General features: G+C 30.4%; 1 protein-coding gene across 1 annotated transcript; it reads left to right on the top strand.

Annotated features, from left to right (window-relative positions):
• The first annotated feature begins 1,159 nt into the window (after positions 1-1,159).
• Positions 1,160-3,025, top strand: LOC122270969 (zinc finger BED domain-containing protein 5-like). The gene has a single exon (XM_043050491.2). It carries the CDS (start codon positions 1,160-1,162, stop codon positions 3,023-3,025), a length of 1,866 nt encoding a protein of 621 aa, XP_042906425.2.
• Positions 3,026-20,495: the final 17,470 nt, after the last annotated feature.

The following is a 20,495-nucleotide window of genomic DNA, read 5'->3' as shown; positions in this document are numbered from 1 at the left end:
AACTATATCATTTAGATTAGATTTACATCAAATTTAAATTACCCGGTCGTTCCTATAGCTTCAGTTTCTGGGGATTATTAATTTAATGCTTTGGAAATGGTATTCAAATGTGTGACAGAGGGTTTGATTTCATCTAAGATAATGCTAAATTCTTTACGGGGTTTTCACTTCTCAGTCTTTTCTTTAAAAACAAATCTTGATTATGTGGTATCTGATCTCTTTCAAATAAGAGAACAGGTAGGGAAAATACATAAGTGCAAATTTACTTGTGACATTTCTATGTACGTAAAAATTTGATGAAAATGATAATGGTTTCAGTATTTTCTTTGAACAGATAAATTGCATAGTGGGATCTAGTTCAATAACATGGAGATCCAGATTCCTTTGTTGCAAGCATAAAAATAGTATAAGTCAGGGCTTCTTAAACTGTGGGTCGCGACCCCCAGGGGGGTCGCGAGACTACTGAAAGGGGGTCGCAAAGATCTGATACTTTTCAATCATTATAAATAAAATTTTAAAATTAGTATACACACTACGTACAAATATAAATACAAATAAAAATCATACAAAATACTATTGTAGTTTTATTATAACTATTTTTTGAAAAAAGTGGCAATGCAAAACTGTTATGTTGGGCCTATAAAGGAAAATATGGAAGTAGCATTTAAAATAATAAATACAACGCGCTCCTCGATTTTCAACTGAACGTTCGACATTGATGTCTGGCCGCCGGCGTCAGTGTTTGCAAGGTAACTTAGTGATTATAAGTACCCAGACGCCGCGTCGCCTTACAGCTTACACATACAATACGGAAGCATAATCAAGCTAGGCTAGGCGAATGGGCATATTATTTTTATAAAAGAATAATAAAAAAAATTTAATTAAAGCTTCTTTTTCGGCGTCTTTGTGATACGGTGCCTTTGTGCGCTGCACACTTTGAACACGCCATGCGTCGGGGTTGATCTGATCGTAATTTGTTGTCATTGCACTGGTAAAGATTCGAGTGTAGTTATTTTTCTGTTTGTACTTCAGTTTGGACTCAGCTTTGTCTTCGTAGTGACATGTGTGTATTTACTGTGTAATTTTCAGTTGGTGTTTTTAATTATTACGTTAAAGTTCAACTACATTTTGTTTAATTATTTATTATTATTTAACCATCATGGATAAATGGCTAATTAAAATTCCAACTAATAAGTCTGCCACGCCGTCACAACCAAGTTGCAGTGCTTCAAATCCGACTTCTAGCAAAACAAAAAAAAGAAAATATGACGAATCATATTTGCAGTATGGCTTCACATGCTCTTCTCACAACAATGAAGAACAACCAGTGTGCTTAATTTGCAAAGAAGTTTTGGCTGCAGAAAGCATGAAACCGTCAAAACTGCAACGACATTTGAATACTAAACATGCAACGTTATCAAAAAAGCCAATAGAATATTTTGAGCGTCTTTTGCAAACATCAAATAAAGAAAAGAACACTTTGGAGAAGTATGTTACTTTGAATGATAAATATCTATTGGCATCGTATGAAGTTTCGTATTTGATAGCAAAAACGAAAAAGCCTTTTACTATTGGAGAGCAACTTTTACTACCTGCAGCTATAAGAATGTCTGAAATTGTTCATGGAAAACAGTATGCTGCTGAAATTAGTAAAATTCCATTATCAAATGACACTGTGTCCAAAAGAATTTCAGACATTAGCAATGATCAATTTCAACAGCTTCTTATGAGGCTTAAAGACAGCTCAAAGTTTGCAATACAACTGGACGAGTCGACAGACATTTCAAAAATGGCACAGTTGTTACTTTTTGTAAGATATATTTATGAGGGAAGCATTCATGAAGATATACTGTTTTGTCGTCCTCTGGAAGGTCATACTCGTGGAAAAGATATATATAAAAAAGTAAATGAGTTTTTTGAAAAAGAAGGATTAAATTGGAAAAATTGTGTTGGTGTGTGCACGGACGGTGCTGCAGCAATGACCGGACAAGATCTTGGTTTTACAGCATTTGTTAAAGCTGGAAATGATCATATTACATTTACACATTGTATGATTCACCGAGAGGCACTTGTTGTTAAAAAAATTGCACCAGAATTAAACACTGTGTTTTTTGATGCAGTCAAAATCATTAACTTTATTAAAAGTCGAGCACTTAATAGTCGATTGTTTAAAAATTTGTGCATTGATATGGATTCGGATTATACAAGTTTATTGCTACATGCTGAAGTTAGGTGGCTATCAAGAGGTCGAAGTTTGAAACGATTATTAACTTTAAAAGATGAAGTTCTTATATTTCTAACAGAGCAAAATTCTAATTTGGCCGATTATTTTCAAGATAATTTATGGCTTCTCAAGCTATGCTATTTGGCAGATATTTTTGATAAAATCAATGATATGAATTTATCAATGCAGGGAGTCTGCGTTAATATGTTTATGTTAAAAAATAAACTTGAGGCCTTTGTTAAAAAAATTCTTATATGGAAGAACAGAGTGGAAAGTGGATCGCTCGAAATGTTTCCATTTACTGACGAGTATATAATTAGTAACAATATTTCAAAAAAAGATACTCCTATAACAAAAATTATAGTTAATCATTTGAAGGATATGGAAGTTTACATGCATAGGTATTTTCCCAATGATATCGATACACAACAATGGATTTGCAATCCATTTTCAATTGAAATGGAAGAAATTAATTTTTTAAACTTAAAAGCACAAGAAGAATTTGCCGAATTAACAAGTGATACTACCTTGCGACTTAGATTTTCTCAAGTGCCTGTGCATGAATTTTGGATAGAAATCAAATCAGAATATCCCCTACTATCGGAAATGGCAATGAACAAATTACTGCCATTTTGTACAACATATTTATGTGAATCAGCCTTTTCCACATTAACTTACATAAAATCAAAATACCGTTCAACTTTAATAAACGTTGAAAATTTATTACGATCTGCACTAACTCAAATTGAGCCTAGATTTAATTATTTGTGTAAAAATAAACAATCACATCCGTCACATTAATATTGTTTGATGTTAATAATATGTTTTTATTAAAAAAATTGTTACAAAAGTTTATTTTTTCTATTGAATATATAGATATAGTTTTATGTTTTCTTATAAAAAAATTGTTACAAAAGTTTATTTTTTCTATTGAATAAATATATATATAGTTTTATGTCATTCTATTTATTGTGTTTTATTACGACCGATATCCCGTCAACGTTTCCAATTATATATATGTGAAATGAATGGGTACGTATTCTTTAATCCTTATTTTATTAACATTGTAAAATAGTGCGATATTACATCTACATCTACGGTTAATATATATTTCATTATATGGAGGAGGGGGTCGTTTAAAATTTCCTAAGCTTGAAGGGGGTCACTATATAAAAAAGTTTAAGAAGCCCTGGTATAAGTGATAAAGGTCCTGTTTACCAGTAAAGTATTTCATTAAACCCAATTTAAGGATAACTACTCGCAATATTTATTCATTATTTTTCTTAAAAGTATTTTTTTAATTATTATTCCAAACTAAAGGTTGAAAACTAAAAGCAGCAATTTTTTTTTATTGTTGAACAAATTTTATGATAAACATATTTAAATCGGTATCTAAACTAATTTGCCGTTTTACAGCCAATAAGAAGTATATAAGTTTTATTGACCTTTATTATAAGCGCCATGTGGAACGGTTTTCAGAGAATATATGCAATTAAATAAGTGAATATTCAGTTTTGAAACATTAATAGAGGTTACCTTATTTTCCTGTTGTTTAATAATCTCTTCGATTAAATTTTTTTTTTAGCAATAATAAAAAAAATATTAAGAATATATATGAATACAGGATGTGTCACAATTCCCTCGAAGGCTTATTACGCTTATAAAAATAGTATTCTTCGAATGTAGCAACTGTTTTATTCAAATAATAATGAAACATTAAAAGTTTTAATAGTGCAATGAGTGCAGGTTTCATGTGTGCGGCCGACACTTCCGCCTTTAGGTAATAGTGAACATTTTGAAAGTTGTACCTCACATTCGTGATTCTCTTAAGGTTAACTTGTTTTCTCCTATTTTTTTATCACAACGAGTCATTTTTAAAGGTTAGCTGATGTTCGCAGTTTCCTAACTGACGAGCTGCGTCATCTTTGGATTGGACCCGTGTCGGATAACGACAATTGACTTCTTTCATGACCGACATGCTCTCCAGACTTAACTTGCTGTCATTTTTTTTTCATGTGGTCAATCAAATATTATGTGTTTATGTCCCGTAATCCAACAGAATTACGAAGAAGGATCACAACCGTGTTCACTAACATTGATTGCAAACATGTTGCAGAGAGTGCGGCAGGTGCTTGATGGTTTTGACATTTTGGTGTTTGATGGTTTTAGACTTTTAATCCTATCCATAACAGAAGGTTGACATATTGAGCATCTGTGAAAATATTTCAGATGTTTCTTTATTTGATAACGCAAAATGTGTTGTTTTATCCATAATATTTTGCTCGTGTTTCAAAACTAAGAGGGAGTTGTGACACACACAGCATAAAAAAACACAATTGTAAATAAAAAAACACAATTGTTGCAATGGTAAACAATCAATATGATAACGTTTACATTTAATGCGCTTAAATTTTAATCTCGTAGAATTGGACGCCCGGTGGCAGAGTGGTAGCGCTTCGCGCTCCCGTGGCGCAGGTCCTGGGTTCAATCCTTGGGCCTGGCAAGGTTGACTCAGCCTTTTATCCCTTCAGTGGGTCGATAAATGAGTACCAAGCATGCTTGGGAACTAAACACAGGGTGTTCCTCGTTTGGCAGACCACCTGACCGGAACATCTGCTCCTGCACCCCAGAGTCCAAGGTCAAAAAAACTGAGACGGACACAGTAGGCCTTGGCCCTCCATGGGCTGTCGCACCACTGAGTTTTAGTCTAGAATTGGAAACCAAATTTGGAATTAATTCCGGGGCTATAAATTATAACATTTTGGAATAATACAACTTAATTTAAATGATTTTTTAAATTAGGAATAAAAATTATTTATCGTCTACAAGCAAAAATAATAAGCAAAAATTGGTATCGCTTGGCAAATCAAGCAGAGAACATACATAACACATTCTAGTCCAAACTATTAATATGCATGCGAAAATTAAAAGTGATTTCAGGAATTTTCTCAATTTCACTATTCTGTCTGAAAGAATTACTTTTATACCAAAGAGAATAATACTTCGATAAATAACCGAATTTTTTTTTCTTCTAAGAGCTTCGATAAAATAACATTCAAAAATTTAAAAAATGCAAACAAATGGTTTAATTCCAGTTCAGCTCGTAATAACTGAGTTTTATGTAAGTTACTAATCATTTATTAAATTTTTCTTCCGTTAGCACCGCGATCTTGTTAATCAGAAATGAATTAATCAATATTTCTTATTTTTTTTTTCAAATGGCTGGCACTGATCATTATTCTTCGCCTTAGAAGATGCCGGAATTGTTACTCATTTCACGTTACCCAGTGGGCACCTGTGAACCAAAGTCACGGGGACGAGCAACATTTCCCACGCCACACTGCCACAAACCCGTTTATAGGGTGGGCCGCATTCACACATCACACACAACAGAGGACAACACAAGAAAGAGAAACATCCATGCCCAGAGATTCGAACCCGCAGACATTGGCGTCGCAGTCAGGCGCGCTAACCGCTCGGCCACCTTGCCGGCTTAATCAATATTTATTTTCCAGCAAACAACTAAAACCTTTAAAAAAAACGGTAATTAAATAGGAACATGACAATCTGGTTACTCGCTTATTCTACAAATGAAATCGAAACCAAATTTGAAAAGTTACAACAGAGTAAAAAAGCAGCGCCACCCAGCGACGTTTTTGAAAATTTAATCAATAAGCCGTTGTTCGCAGAAAAAAAACTTTCCGCTGATTGTTCGTCACTCCAAATGTGCTACAAAACTACTTTTAGAAATATAAATCAGAATAAAGCAGTATTGAATATGAGATCTCAGAAAGTCTTTCGAATACTTGCTGTTTTAATAAAAGAGTTTTTTGGTGAGTAAGTTTAACTTGGTGACCAGATGTTTGCGAAAAGTAAATTAACTTTTAGGTGTGAAAGATATTTCAAATTCCCAGTTTTTAAAGTGAATTATTATATTAAAGGAAACAAAAACTGCGAACTTTTCAAATATTTGTTAACTGAAATGACAGTCCATAATTCTCTTCAACTGAACTTTATAATATAAATTAAATAAAAAAAATGTATGTACAAATAGCAGTTATATTTCTTTAATAGATACAGTAGAAACTTATAAAATTCGTATTTACGTTCTTCTAATAAAAATGGTTTAAGATAGATTAAATAATAACAACTATAAAAATTACAACTGTTCAAAAATCAATGCTTTTACATTTTTCCATTTCCTTGGTAAATACGGTTGTTTATAATCAAATGTTCTACACCTAAATTATAATAATCATAAAAATTAAATTTAACCTCTTTAGGAGTAAAAGCTGATCTTTTTTTTATTATTTTTAAATAATATTAATATTATGGTGATAGTTAAAAATATACTGTGCGTCGGCTGTTTTAAGATCAATACTTTTAATTTTCCAGATAAATATCATTTCTTATAAAAAAATCTTTTGACATTAAATTATGCTGATCATAAAAAAAATACTAAATTCAAATTCATTAAAAGATTCATTTGAATTACATTTTTCCAGCTCCATTTTCATATACTTTTACAAAATCTGTCAATCATTCAAATTGCAGCTTCGTGAAATTTAATTGAACACTTTAAAAAATCATTTCTGATTTTTGAGTAAGAATAAAATTTTTTTAAAGGTAAATTTATGGCAAGTAAATACATTTAGTTAAATATCCTTCATTCTATGGAATGTTATTGCAGAATTTTGTTTTCGGTTTTAATTTTTTTTTCTCGTTGAGGTCGTTTTGTAACCGTTATTCGCATTGCACTGGCGTTAAAACCATACCTTACAAAGCTAATAGCACCCCGAATAACGAGATTTTTTTATGTCAGCATTGATCATCGATCAGAGTTGCCAAAATAAAATAAAAACAAAGCTCTTAAATGTAATTAAGCCAAATAATGAAATTTTCACGTACTAAAAAGCTATTTTAACGCTTTCACCACCAAATTCTAGTACAGACAATATTTTGGAAACTGTAGAAATTTTATTTATTTTATATTGCACGAAAAATATGGTTCCAATCGTTTACTCAGAAGATAGAATAAAAAATTTACTTTAGTTTATTTTTGAGTATATCTCAGGAATAAACGAATCAAACCAAATATTTATACTCATAATTTTTAATACTCATAATACATTTTTATAAAGACTCTATAGCTATCGCTAATCCCCGGAATTGCTTCGCAATTCGAGTTCTTTTCGCTCTCTCATTAGATATGATATTTCCGTCTAGATTTGCATACACTTTTATAGACTGAAGATAAATAGTTCAGAAAACTTTTCTCTGTGCAAATCTCAAAATGCATATTAAAAATAATAAATGATTATGAAATTACTTGAAATTAGCTTTGGATAAATGAATTTTATAATAGTGTGTAAAATTTTTTAATTCGTTTAAAAAATTGACGGTGCACGTATAAAAGTAAAATTAACATTAAAGAGTCCAAACTTTGAACTCTCTTCAGACCAAATTATATTCCCAAATTGCTGCTACCCCATATATTTTGGGAATCAGAAACTTGAATCTATGAAGTGCGGTTATTCAGCGCGTGATCCAGTGTGTTTATTCAGAGACAGTGTATTTTCTGTCTCATTTCATTACTTAAAATATTGTCTGCACTTATTAAATAGCATGTTTTAAATTACTCCCTTGAACCATTGAGATTTTTTGTCCTAGAAAGTTAATATCTTATCATTTGTTCACAACGTTGCTCCTTTATTCAAGTTTCAGTTCAACGTTACTCCTTTATTCAATTACTCAGTTATCAGTTAACGTTATTCAAGGTGGATCGCTTTTGAGCACTATAAATTCACGCACAATAGTAAATTTTAATTTGAATTTATGATACATTAGGAATTTAATTTAGTAATGAATGAAAAGATATTCCCTTAGAAAGACATGGCTTAAAGCTACATTTTACGGCCATTGCTTAGTAAGATTCAGTTGGCGTAGTTTCCCTAGTACAGGGATGGCGAACCAATGGCACGCGTGCCATTTATGGCATGAGACACAATATTCTGGGCACGCCACCGATCACAAAGTTCAGTATAAAGCATATTAACAATTAAATTGAAATTAAAAAAAAACAAACAATTATTAACAAAACAATTTACAATTAATGCTAAAAAAACAATTAATAACCATAAAAAACAAGCTAACAATAAATAGCTAGCAAAAAAAATTTAACAGTCCTGCTTAAACTAACATCTTACAACCTAATATAAGTTATTTGTCATCCAATCCGCAACAACAGAAGTCACACTGATGTTACTTTAAGTTGAATTACGCGTATAACTGAGACATTGCAAAATGTATTTTTTTTTCATAGTAAATAAAGAGTTTTGAGTTGATAGTATTTAGTATTATTATTTTCCCAATAATCACGAAGTCAAAATTATTTGACAGCACGTCTATGACCTCATTAAAAATTTTTTTGAAAAAATGGCACATTGTTGCATAAAGGTTCGCCACCCCTGCCCTAGTAGATGCCTTTAGCATTAGATGTTGTTTATTGTTTCAGAGTTATGGTTGCTCTCTCGCTTTGAATTTCAGTTCTTTGTTTCCAACAAAAAAAGCAAAGAAGTGGTATCACTTTTTTAGAGACATATGTATTAGTATATTATGTAATGAAGATAATTCTATTAAAATTATGTAACAATTATTAATAATATTTCAAAAAAATATTTATTTTTTTTAAAAATATTACAATGATCATAAGGTTTTCCATTCACGCGGCATACAGTTCTTTACTTGATTATTTGTTATATGAATCATAAAAGCAAAGGTTCTTCGATGTTGCTTCCCATGATATGGTTGAAATGTGTTCAGTATTGCACACCAACCACCGTTACTTCCTAGGCTAATTAGTATCCATTTAAGTTTGTATACCTTACAACAGTGTTTCCCAAACTTATTACTTTTCTGTACCCTCTCTACATTTTTCGTAACGCTGTGTACCACTAATAAAAAAAATTAATGTATTTTTTACTATAAAAAATTAGACAAAAGTTAAAAATTGGACAAAAGTTCAAAATCACAACTGGCAGTTGACACCACTAATTATTAAGTGTTAACTCTGCAAAAAATAGCCAATAGAAAAATAAGTAATCGTAAATTTTCATGTCTAGCTTTGTTTTTAAATAAAAATTATTAAATTTTTGTTTGTTGCAAGATATTTCGCATAAGAACGTGTACCCCCTCTAAACTGTTCCCGTATGCCTGGGGGTACGCGTACCACACTTTGGGAAACACTGCCTTACAATATATAATGAATTACTGAACACAATAATATACTAATAAAGCTAATGAAAAGGAGTTTATTATTATTTTATTTCTGAATTACTATAATTCGAAAGAGGATATTGATAACAAAAGAAAGAATAAAGCCTTTACATTTTCCTTAAAAAATATTCTTGACTAAATAAAAAATCATTTTTACTTTAGATTCTTTTCAGAAAAGAAATATTGAGAAACGCAACCAATCAGGTGATAAAAATTAATAATATTTTAAAAAAATACTAGATGCCTCATATTTGAGGGAAAAGATAGAATTAAAGATACTTTCAATTTGTTTTGCATTATTCATCTTATATCACAAAAATGCCCTTAAGAAAACAACGTGTTTTTTTTTTCTTTCTATTATGTAGATTTTCTCAATTACAGAAGATCCAGTATGAGAAACAGATTTGAGATTTGGTATTTTACTCAAACCTTAACCAGCATGACTCATTGCATTCTTTTCAGATACCATTGGAAATGGGGGGAAATATCAAAATTAATGAAATGTCAGAGGCAAGAAACTTTGTGGCTCCTAAATTTCTTTAAAAAAATTATTGAAACATTGTCTGGCAAAATATTTAATGTTTGTATAATTTCGTTTTATCTGAGAACCAAATGAAAGTCGTCCTTTTGTACTGAAATAAATAAATCGACGTTATTTTTAAAACTCTATTCACGATGAGGATGAATAAAAGATTCCGTTCAAAAAGTGAGAGTCACAGTTTGTATCAACATATGTGTTCACCTTCCTTTATTTTTCCCTGCAAATGGTTTATGAACTGTAATTTTATAATGTAATCTAATAATGTATCAAATATATATATAATTTATAAAAATAAGAACAATTTCATAACTACGGAGTTCTGTTCTGGTTTTCCCTCAACTGAGGAAACATTTTCAAAAAGTTGACTTTAGAGACTGTTTCCAATCAAAAACATTTGTTCGACAAAGTTACTTCAGTATCAGAGGTAACTCTGCTTTTAGAACTTAAATTTAAGGAGAAAAAAAAGGAAAATACATTTTTACACTGTTTGTACATTTTTCAAATGTAGGACCAGAAATTTTTCCTGAGTTTAACTCATAGAGAAATGCATGAAATTGTTTCATGAAGTTAAAAAAATCGCTAAAGTAAACCCAGTTGTCCGCTTAAAAAATATTTTTAGTAGAACTTGTTAATTTTCACGCCTTTTCAGAAACAGTGAATTCGGAAGACAAACGAACTAACACTAGAATGATGGATGGGGCCAATTTGTCTCTCATTTTTTGTTGCTCTGTAAATTCGAAAAATAATTTACTGAAAGTGTTGAGTAATTTTTACTTTCCATAATTTAATTGATTATAAGTGCTTATTTAATCATTCATGGGTTAGCCTTATGGGTTAGCCTTTTCTATGGGTTAGCCTTATCTATTATATGGGTTAGCCTTATCTATATCCGTTCATGGGTTAGCCTTATCTATGAACCTCAGAACTAGAATGAGAGTAAGAGTGGCCCCTGAGATATATTTTGGTAGGTATCCCATGAGATCGGGTTTTTCGGGGGATCCTCTAGTAGATATAAGGTATCATTAAAAATATCAGAGTATTTCAGCATATGTTTATTATTTTTAGAGAAAAGAAAACTCAATTATCTAAGAAACTAATGCATATGTGTTCTTGATAAGCCAGTGTTCCATTTAATAAATAATTTTACTAAATTGAATTAAATACCAACGAATTTTCACGCTCTGGTCAATAATATGTTTTTAATTAGATAATTAGGATTATATTTTAAGATTTTGGATGCCCAATCCACACACAAACAACATGGTCCAACTGATCCCTTCTGTCTTTTTAGGTACTCAGCAATCTCCAATTTTTCTAGTGTTAAGTTGTTTTTCAAACAACTAGTGTTGATAAAAATTAAAATGATAGATTATTTTTCTCAAAACTTTGTTTTTTTTAACTCTTAAAGTCTCGAATTTTAACTTTATTTCATGCATCCACTGTCCGAATTTCAGGTAAAACAAAGAGACAGACAATATAGTTGATCCCTTTTATTTTTATAGATTTTAAAATTATATTTCGTTGTAAACTTTAATCTGTCCCTTAGATGTACTTGATTTACTTAAAGTGTGTGATCCATATTTCTTCAATATTTTTAATATTGAACATAATTTTTTATTATGTTCAATATTTAAAATATTGAAGAAATATGGATAATGTCTCTTCTTCATGTCTCTTCTTCAAATATGGTCTTGTATTAACGCCCCACCTAGTGTTACAACTGAAACTGCCAGGTATAGTATGTATGCATTTACGACTGAAATATATAGAACGTTTGAAAATACGATGACTGGCCACCTGGCAGTTTTTCTTCTACAAGTATAGCAAGAAATCATTTTTAGGGTGTCCACAGCACCTTGTGTTTAATTGTAATCTAGAATTTCTTGTAGTTTCTTTTAGATTCCGTAGGATCAACTTTTTTTTATTAAATTGTAGTATGCTTTAAACAATAACACATTTATTTCGTTTGGATATGTATGAGACCAGTATAGTGCCTTTTGTTAGAAAAGTGAATGAATAAACTTCGTTGCTTTTGGATTGAGCCAACTAAGAAAAATAGAAGTTTTGTTTCTTCTCATTGCTCCAATCATAGTAATATTACTTCTCATACATACTTCTCATACTTTTTGTACAGCATTTGTCAAAGCCTGTATGAGGAAAATTTTTTTTCACTCATTGCGTTATGCTTTTTTGGACCACTATTTTATAAATCAAGGACAGCCTTAATTCCCTGATTTTCCTGAGATTATTGACTTGTTGTTCTTTCAAGATATTATTGAATAATCCTCGCATAACTTTTTTATTGTATATTGTGATGCCACAATGGGCACTACATATTTCCTTGTCTTTAAAATATTTTTAATTGCTTAAAATTACTTTTTTTCTTAATCGAATTATATTTAGTTCAAATCAATGAATTAATCTCAATAGAAGCGAACATAAAATATTTTATTCTTTTCTTATCGATCAATGTGACGGATAACTTTTTATTTCTATGGTAATGGAGACTCATTAATTAACTGCCTCGCCTAATCAAAAACAGAAATCTATTTATCTCTTTATTACTAATTTCTTACCTCAAATATGTTTCAGTTACATGGTAACTCTGATAATTCTCCTAGTCTTGTTGGAAATTCGCGATCACTAAAGTATTTTCAAACCTAATATTGATTATGCAGTGTTGGCTTTATTTCGGCAATGCTATATTTCGATAATTCGAAAATCTTGGATCTCTTCTTCATGCTGCTGCGTCCGTTTGGAATAAATTCATTCATTTTCAATTTCAAATTTGTGGTGATGGGTGTGCCCTTGCGGGCCTCCCAGTGCCAATTGTTCAAATATCATTAATGTTATCAAAATCTCTCGATGTGGGAAAGGGTTCAGTATTGATCTCTCTGGGGAATTTTCTTTTCTTTATGATTTTTGTGTTTTAAATATTCTCTTTTTGAATATACTAATTCTTACTTTACTAAATAATTTTTTTACTTAACTGATTTTATTTTTATCTCCAGGAGTCAACTTTACCACCCCTATGGTTTTTATATGGCGATCAGCTTCTTCATATACATTGGCTTTGTAGACCTGTGGTATCGGAAATCGGAATGGGTGTTTCCTCTGAGTGAAATCAACTGCTCATAATATATTGCATATGCACTTAGGTCAAAATTTATGCAATATCTCCAGCCATATATCCCACAAGTTGCGAAGGGATGCTAGTTTATTCTTTTCTCTAGTATAGGAACGAGTTTTTCGATCATCAAATCTTTAAGCTCTTGGTATATGGAAGAATCTTTCGAAACTCATAGTTTCACTAAAAGTAGCTCTGCCTGTAAGTGCATTCCACAAGGTTTTTATACATTCATTGCAGGGTTTGAATACACTTACAAGTAAAATTAAATCCGTATATGCTCTAAATTCTGCACTGTCATTACTTTCCACTTATTCCCAAATACACGAGTTCCCTCGATATTTGAATTCGTGATGACAATTTTCTCGATGTGCTTTGCATGAAACAATCGAAAAGCAGACAGTCTGTCAATAATTCTTGAGGCAGGCTCCGGTGTAAAATTCAAAATATTCCTCGATACTCATCAGTCTGTTTGCAATGGAGGATCACATCTATACTGATTCGATTTATCCCTTGATAAAGGTGCAGTCCGTAAATTAAAAAAGTGAATTAGAAAGTTAAAAAAGTGTGACATTCTAACTTCGACACGATTTTTTCATTATCTGATTCAGCCAGCATTGTATCACAAATGTCTTCATCTGATAAAGGTCAATCCATCATTGCGTTTATACATAAGAGCACTGCTAGAAGTCAGATCAGGTACAAGAGTTACTAACTACACATATCTATCACACGATTTAGAAACTGTGAAACTCAAAGGAGAAAGGAAAATCCCCCCCCCCAATGTCTTAATTGATTACGTATTTCATTCTGATCTATTCAAAAACAGTTGCAAGGAATAAGGGAAATTCCCTGAAATGACTTCGAAACATTTGTACTGACTACACATCTTTCTCCCGACATTACATGACTAAAAATTACATTACTGAAAAGCTAACATTAGATGATAGAAATGCTAAAAATAAAAATAGTAAACTCACCAACTTAATGCATAACAAAATTAAAAGTGAAAGAAAGAATTCTAAAAAAAATTATCAAACAGCAACTGTCGCAATATCAACGAATGCGCACTGTTTACTATTACTCTAGATTATTGTAGTTGAAAAGAGAGGACGCCATCAAGTCCAAGGCAAGACCCATTTTGTCAATGGTTAAAATGTTTTTCACGCAATGGAATGCATGCCTTTAAAAGTAGATTAATTATTATTATACAAAATCTATTTATAATATGTATTAATAAAAAATGTATTACTCATTTATAAATATATAAAATATGAATCTACTTTTATCGATAGAATTGCACTATTTGCTTTTTAAATGTATGGCATAAATGTATTTTTTAATAATGGCATATTTAAAGGAACAAGAGCACAGTAAACATGAGCTTCTTTTCGCAAATTGGCTTCCGTTTCAGTTATCTGAAATGAATATAATTCTTATAAGAGCAAAATAAACGAAGTCATGATGCCACAACAAAGAGGGTGCGTTATTTCTCATTTTATAGAAAAATTAAAGAATTTTATAGAATATTAAAAAGCTTTTAGGTCGAAAGGGACCTAAACACAGCAACAAGAATAAATATTTTGAGTAATTTCTACATATTTTTACCTGAGTAAATAAACAAATATAATAATAATTTTTATCACAATTCAGCAGCAATTAAATGAAAAAATATTGGATAAATGTTCTGCATTTTCTTAAATAAATTTCAGTGCTTGTCTTTTATGGTTGAATGTACTAATTTTTAAAGTGATGAGAAAATATATAATTTAAAGAAAATGAACAATTCATTTATGTATTTGTTCCGAATTAACAAATAATGTAGGAAATGTATTTTGCATGTTATGGGCACGTAAAGGGATAAAATGTAAGTTTTAATCTGATTTATTTTTTTTAAATATACGTTTATTAAAGAAATAGACTTATTTTAAAAAATCAGCTGTGTAATTAGTTTTTTTAAGGCTTGCCCAAATACTAATGATAAAACAAGTCGTTCACCATAAATATAAATTTAAAACAATAAAGTTTCTAAGTTTTTTTTTAAAGTATAAAATAACATTTTTGAAAATATAATATTTTTGATAAATAGTAGATGTTTTCTAAATATTCTTCGAATTCATTAAAATTTGCAGTCTTGCTGTTTTCAGAACCCTCATAAAATTTTGACAGTTAGTATAATTCATAATTTTGCTATTATCTCTATGTTTTCTGCAAAAAATGCATTTTCGTATATTCTGAAATTATTTTTTCTACTTAAGCTTTTCAAAGGCTCTGTTTTTACATGAAATAAGCCTTTTTGAAAATAATGTGTCATTTTTAAAGCTGTTTCATTATGAGTTTGCAGCCGTCATGCTAAGTTTAGCCCATTTTTAGCCTTTCTACGCTAATTTTTAAAATGACGTAAAACGTCAATATAAAAAGAATAGAGTTTTGCGGAAAAAAATATTTAAAAAAAATATTTATGATCTTTTTTTTTCTTTTTTGATATTCAAATGATTACTTTTAGCCTGCATTAATCTAGGCTCTTAAACATTTGCAAAAATGGAAAATTGTTCACAAATTTTTAATAATTATCATCTAGTCGGAGAAAAATCTAAAAAATTAAATGAATTTTTTTTTTTTGAAAAATAGAGTCTAATAATTCTAAACTCATTTGAAATATTTGTCTATTTTAAGACTGACAAAATGTAAAATTTAAATTAAATTATAGCATTGTTAGTGTAGGGTATTTTAGCACTAGATTTTTACATTTCCTCGGCAAAGAACTTCGAAAGTGTGTGAGTGGTTATCATCTTGTTAAATAAAATTCAATTCAAAACGAAAAAATTCTATTGCAATTTTAATAATTATACTTATTACGTTTCAGTTCTTGATTTGCTTTATCTTATGTGATAATTTACTGAATTTAGTAAACATTTGAAATAACAGAAAAAAAAGGAAATATTTTAAAATGTTTTGAAATGCTCTACATAAACGCCAGTTAGTGAATTGCGACTGAAAACTTAATTTTGTTGTAAGTTGTTTTTTGAAAAACATTTTGTCAAAGGAAAAAGCAAGTTTTTTGAAAAAGGGAACCCGATCATGACATCACGACTGTGAGATGGGGGAGAGAAAAGGCTCTCACTAAGCGGAGCGGGCGGGAAACGAACTGTGTTAGAGTCGTGATATTTTTGGAACAGGTGAAAATTAAAGAAACATGTACGGAAGATGCAAAAAAAATTTCATGCAGAATGATAACATAGGAATTAACAAATACAAGAGTGAAAAAACAGGGTTTTAATGAAACAAGAATAACTAAATAGAAAATCAAAACTGAGCATAAGCACTTCCTTACTTACCATTATCCATTCAAGTAAGCTAATCCATGTTGAAAATAATAAGTTTCAACAGTTTATTTGTAATACAAAACACTGCAAACTAAATATTTTTACATTCATTGCCTTTAAAGCAACATTCTTAATAAAAAAATTACTAAAATAATTTTTAAAAAAATAATAATAATGAATTGAATTAAAATGTCGCTTAAAAATTTCTAATTAAACTTCATTTCATGGTTATAAAGTTTTTGACGCTGTTTAAACAAATTAATTGCAAAGTGAATGGTATTTTTTATTAAATATAAATTTTTAGCAAAATCATACTAATTCTAGGTTGTAGCTTTTAAGTGAATGAGAGATTGCTATGACTCAACTTAATCCTAATCGCGACAGTTATGATCAAGAACTTGAACTCTTAAACTTTCATTCGACTGAACAATCTAAACTGTCTTTGTAGTATGACGATTTATATTAACCTTCTTTAATACTTCCAATGCTAATAAATTCTAAAATAATGTCATTTCTAATGATTAGTCTCTTGGACATTAACCAACCACCACAGTGGTGACAGTCGGATGTTCATATAATAAGATTATGTTTCAAATGGAATAGCTTGTTTCACTTTGTATATCGGAAGTTTCATTAAAAAAAAACGGTACTACAGCTTTTTATTATTTGTTTCTTAATTTCAACCGGAGTACATATTACATATCGTATATATATATATATANTATATATATATTCAACTAAATTAAATTTGCAGAAACATGTCACTGCTTACAAGGAGGAGATTAAAAAAATAGGTAAAATAAATTTTTCACATCAATTTTTAAAAGCTGCCTTTAGAATCAATGATGAATTCCACAATCATCTGTTACGATTTTGAGAACATTGTTATTGCAAAATCAATTTCTGTGAATATGTTTTCGTTTCATAATTTTGGTTCCAACTAATTTACAATATAATTCACTATATTTGTATTTTGGTTAATTGCGTATTGATACAAAGCTTGAAAAAGGTGAATAATAAAGTTGGAAGAAAGTATTAGGGGGGAAGCAAATATAGCAAATTCGAACAAATATTGAAACCAACCTATTTTTTTTTAAAATTAATTTAATATTTATGGAAATACTAAATAAAAAGTCAATAAATTGAAGTTGAAAGAAATATTCCTCAAGTGAAAACACTAAGCACTATAAGCTTTAAAAAAACTACACAGCTTTAAAAAAACATGAACTTACAATTTAAATTTAATCAGAAAAAAAGCAGTAATACAACTGAAAAACTAAATTTGATAAGGCTAATTTTTAACTTGAAACAATCTACACTTGCAATAACTTACCACAGGATCATGGTGCCAAAGTGGAGGAGAGGTCGAGGGTATGAATGTAACTGCAAGTCAATTTACTTGGACAGTTACCATTGAAAAGAAAAAGTATTTATGCAAAAACTGAAAATTATAATTTGATCTTACCGTACAAAAAATTTAAATGATAAGTAAAACCATAATTTTAAAACAATTATACTCATAACAGAAGGGAAAGTAAATAAGGCATCTAAATTTTTTTTCTTTTGATACCGCAAATCTAATGACATTTTTAAAAATTGCTACCAAAACTAAAATTAGTATATCCAGTGTGCCATGGGACAAAGTCAACAGAAATAATTTATTACGATAATGGTAACAGTGGGAGAAAAATCCTGGGACAATATTGAACTATTAGATTTTTACTCAAAAGTAATTTTAAAGCTGTGACTTAGATTAGCTGCAATATATCTAGATCTATACAAATAATTCCTAAATTTATTATTCTTGTTTTAGATTGCATCGTACCCTTACAGATTCTTATGTGTATCATATCTTGTATCATTGCAATTTTAAATTTTAGTGCTACTAAATAACGCACAGGGTGGTAGCTACTTTACATCAAATAGTGTAAAAGAACATTTTAGGTGTTTCACTGCACCAGGAACTATCCTTTGCTTTTGTGTAGTGGAACATTTCAGGATATCCTACTTTGAAGTAAAGTAGTTGCTCACATACACGCTATAACAAAAAAATCGACGCACCAAGAAGGAGTTGTCCGATTGAAACGAAAATTGATGGATAGGATGACAATGTACGGAATAGTAAATGATTAAAATTTCAGAACAATTGAATAATTCATTGCAGAGTTACAGTAACAAGTTCATTAAGGTGTTGACCCGCCTCTAGCCTGGATACAAGCTGCCACACGGCGTGGCATAGAACGATAACGCTCCCGGATGGTCTCTTGCGGTATTTCCTGCCAAATTTGATCCAATTGTCGAACGAGGTCGTCAACATTCCGTGCCAGATGCAATCGCCTTCCCATCATATCCCAGACATGCTCGATGGGAGAGAGATCAGGTGATCTGGCAGGCCAAAGAATAGTTTGACAAGTTTGCAGACTGTTCATAGCAACACGTGCCGTATGTGGTCTGTCATTGTCCTGCTGAAAAACCTGCCCTAGGCGCTGTAAAAGGAACGGTAGCAAAACAGGTCTTAGGATGTCGTCGGTGTACCGCTGTGCAGTAAGTGTACCTCTAATGACGACCAAAGGGGTCCGGCCGTCAAAGGAAATGGCACCCCAGACCATAATGCCTTGTTGAGGGCCGGAATGGCGTGCAATAGTGAAGGCAGGATCCCCCCTCTGCCCTGTGCATCTCCAAACACGTCTTCGATGATCGTCAGGACACAGTTGGAAGCGGGATTCGTCGCTAAAGACTATACGTCCCCAGTCGGCATCATTCCAGCCTGATCTGTTTAAAACATTCATGCATACGAAATTTCAAAGCAATCGGATGATTGCTTCTTGGTGCGTCGATTTTTTTGTTATAGAGTGTATTTGCTGTTCATATACAAGGAAATTTTTTGATTTCAAAAATAAGTTTTTGTACTGGCTCGAAAACACATTGCTTTCTAAAAGACCTTCTTATATTCAACATGTTTATTTTCCAAAATGAAATGTTGCATCACACTTTATTTAGTAAGCGAGAAAAATTATTTAAATATTCATTACAAAACGATCAGATTGCATGAAATATTTAAATGAAGACTCAGTATAAAACACATTATCCTTTGGGGACAAATGACAAACAGTAAATTGAGTTTCAGAATTGTTCCCTTCGAAAGCCTAATGATGTCATTTCATTTTCTCTTTAAGGTCTTAAATTATTTGTTTTAAAAACTTCTGTAATGCTTTTAATGATATCCATTCGTTTACATGAAAAAGGGTTTTAAAACGGAACACAAATGAATTTGTTTTAATCCCTAAAAATCCATCAATAAGCGTAAGTATTTTTTATAATGAATATATACAGAATTATATTGAGACTGATAAGAAACCAAAATTGCCCAAAGATCTCTACAATTTATCAACTATGACAAGTGTATCTCAGAACAGAATAATTTTAAAAGCTTTCAAAACTCGAGTTTGTAATTTATTTTTCATTTGGAAACAAAAATATTATTCTTTAAAATCTTAAATACGTAATTAAATTCTTTCGAGAAGTCAAAAGTCATCATGTTTAACTTTCAGAATTAATCGTTTCAATTTTAATAATTTTTAGAATAATTCTAATCCTTGTTAATTACGGTTTTTTTTTAAAACGTACGTTTGTCGTATATTGGGCAAATAAGCATTAAATCAATAAATACAATTGAACTGACTTTTAATATTATTTAATAACAATAGCTTAATTAATTGCATTTATCTAAGTAACGTATTTATGTCAATGTTAGTAATATTTTATTTTCAAATACCACCAAATTAACAATACAAACCATTTTATCTTATTTATTTATTTTCGTATGATTTATTACTAAAGATTATTTTGCCAAATTTAATTATTTTAGATTCAACAAAAGTTACATATAACATAACATTTAGGATACTTAATGATATTTTTAAAGCTGTTTATTAAACAAATGAATTGAAAAATTATTATTCTCAAAATACATCAACAAAAATGGCAACAAAAATGACAGCA

The sequence above is a fragment of the Parasteatoda tepidariorum genome, chromosome 1, assembly GCF_043381705.1.
Source record: "Parasteatoda tepidariorum isolate YZ-2023 chromosome 1, CAS_Ptep_4.0, whole genome shotgun sequence".
Classification (NCBI taxonomy): domain Eukaryota; kingdom Metazoa; phylum Arthropoda; class Arachnida; order Araneae; family Theridiidae; genus Parasteatoda; species Parasteatoda tepidariorum.
The sequence above is the reverse complement of the archived record's forward strand: the minus strand, read 5'-3'. Positions and strand labels throughout refer to the sequence as shown.

Coding starts and splice junctions, on each gene's coding strand:
- LOC122270969 (XM_043050491.2), top strand. CDS start 1,160: ATGGATAAATGGCTAATTAAAATTCCAACTAATAAGTCTGCCACGCCG.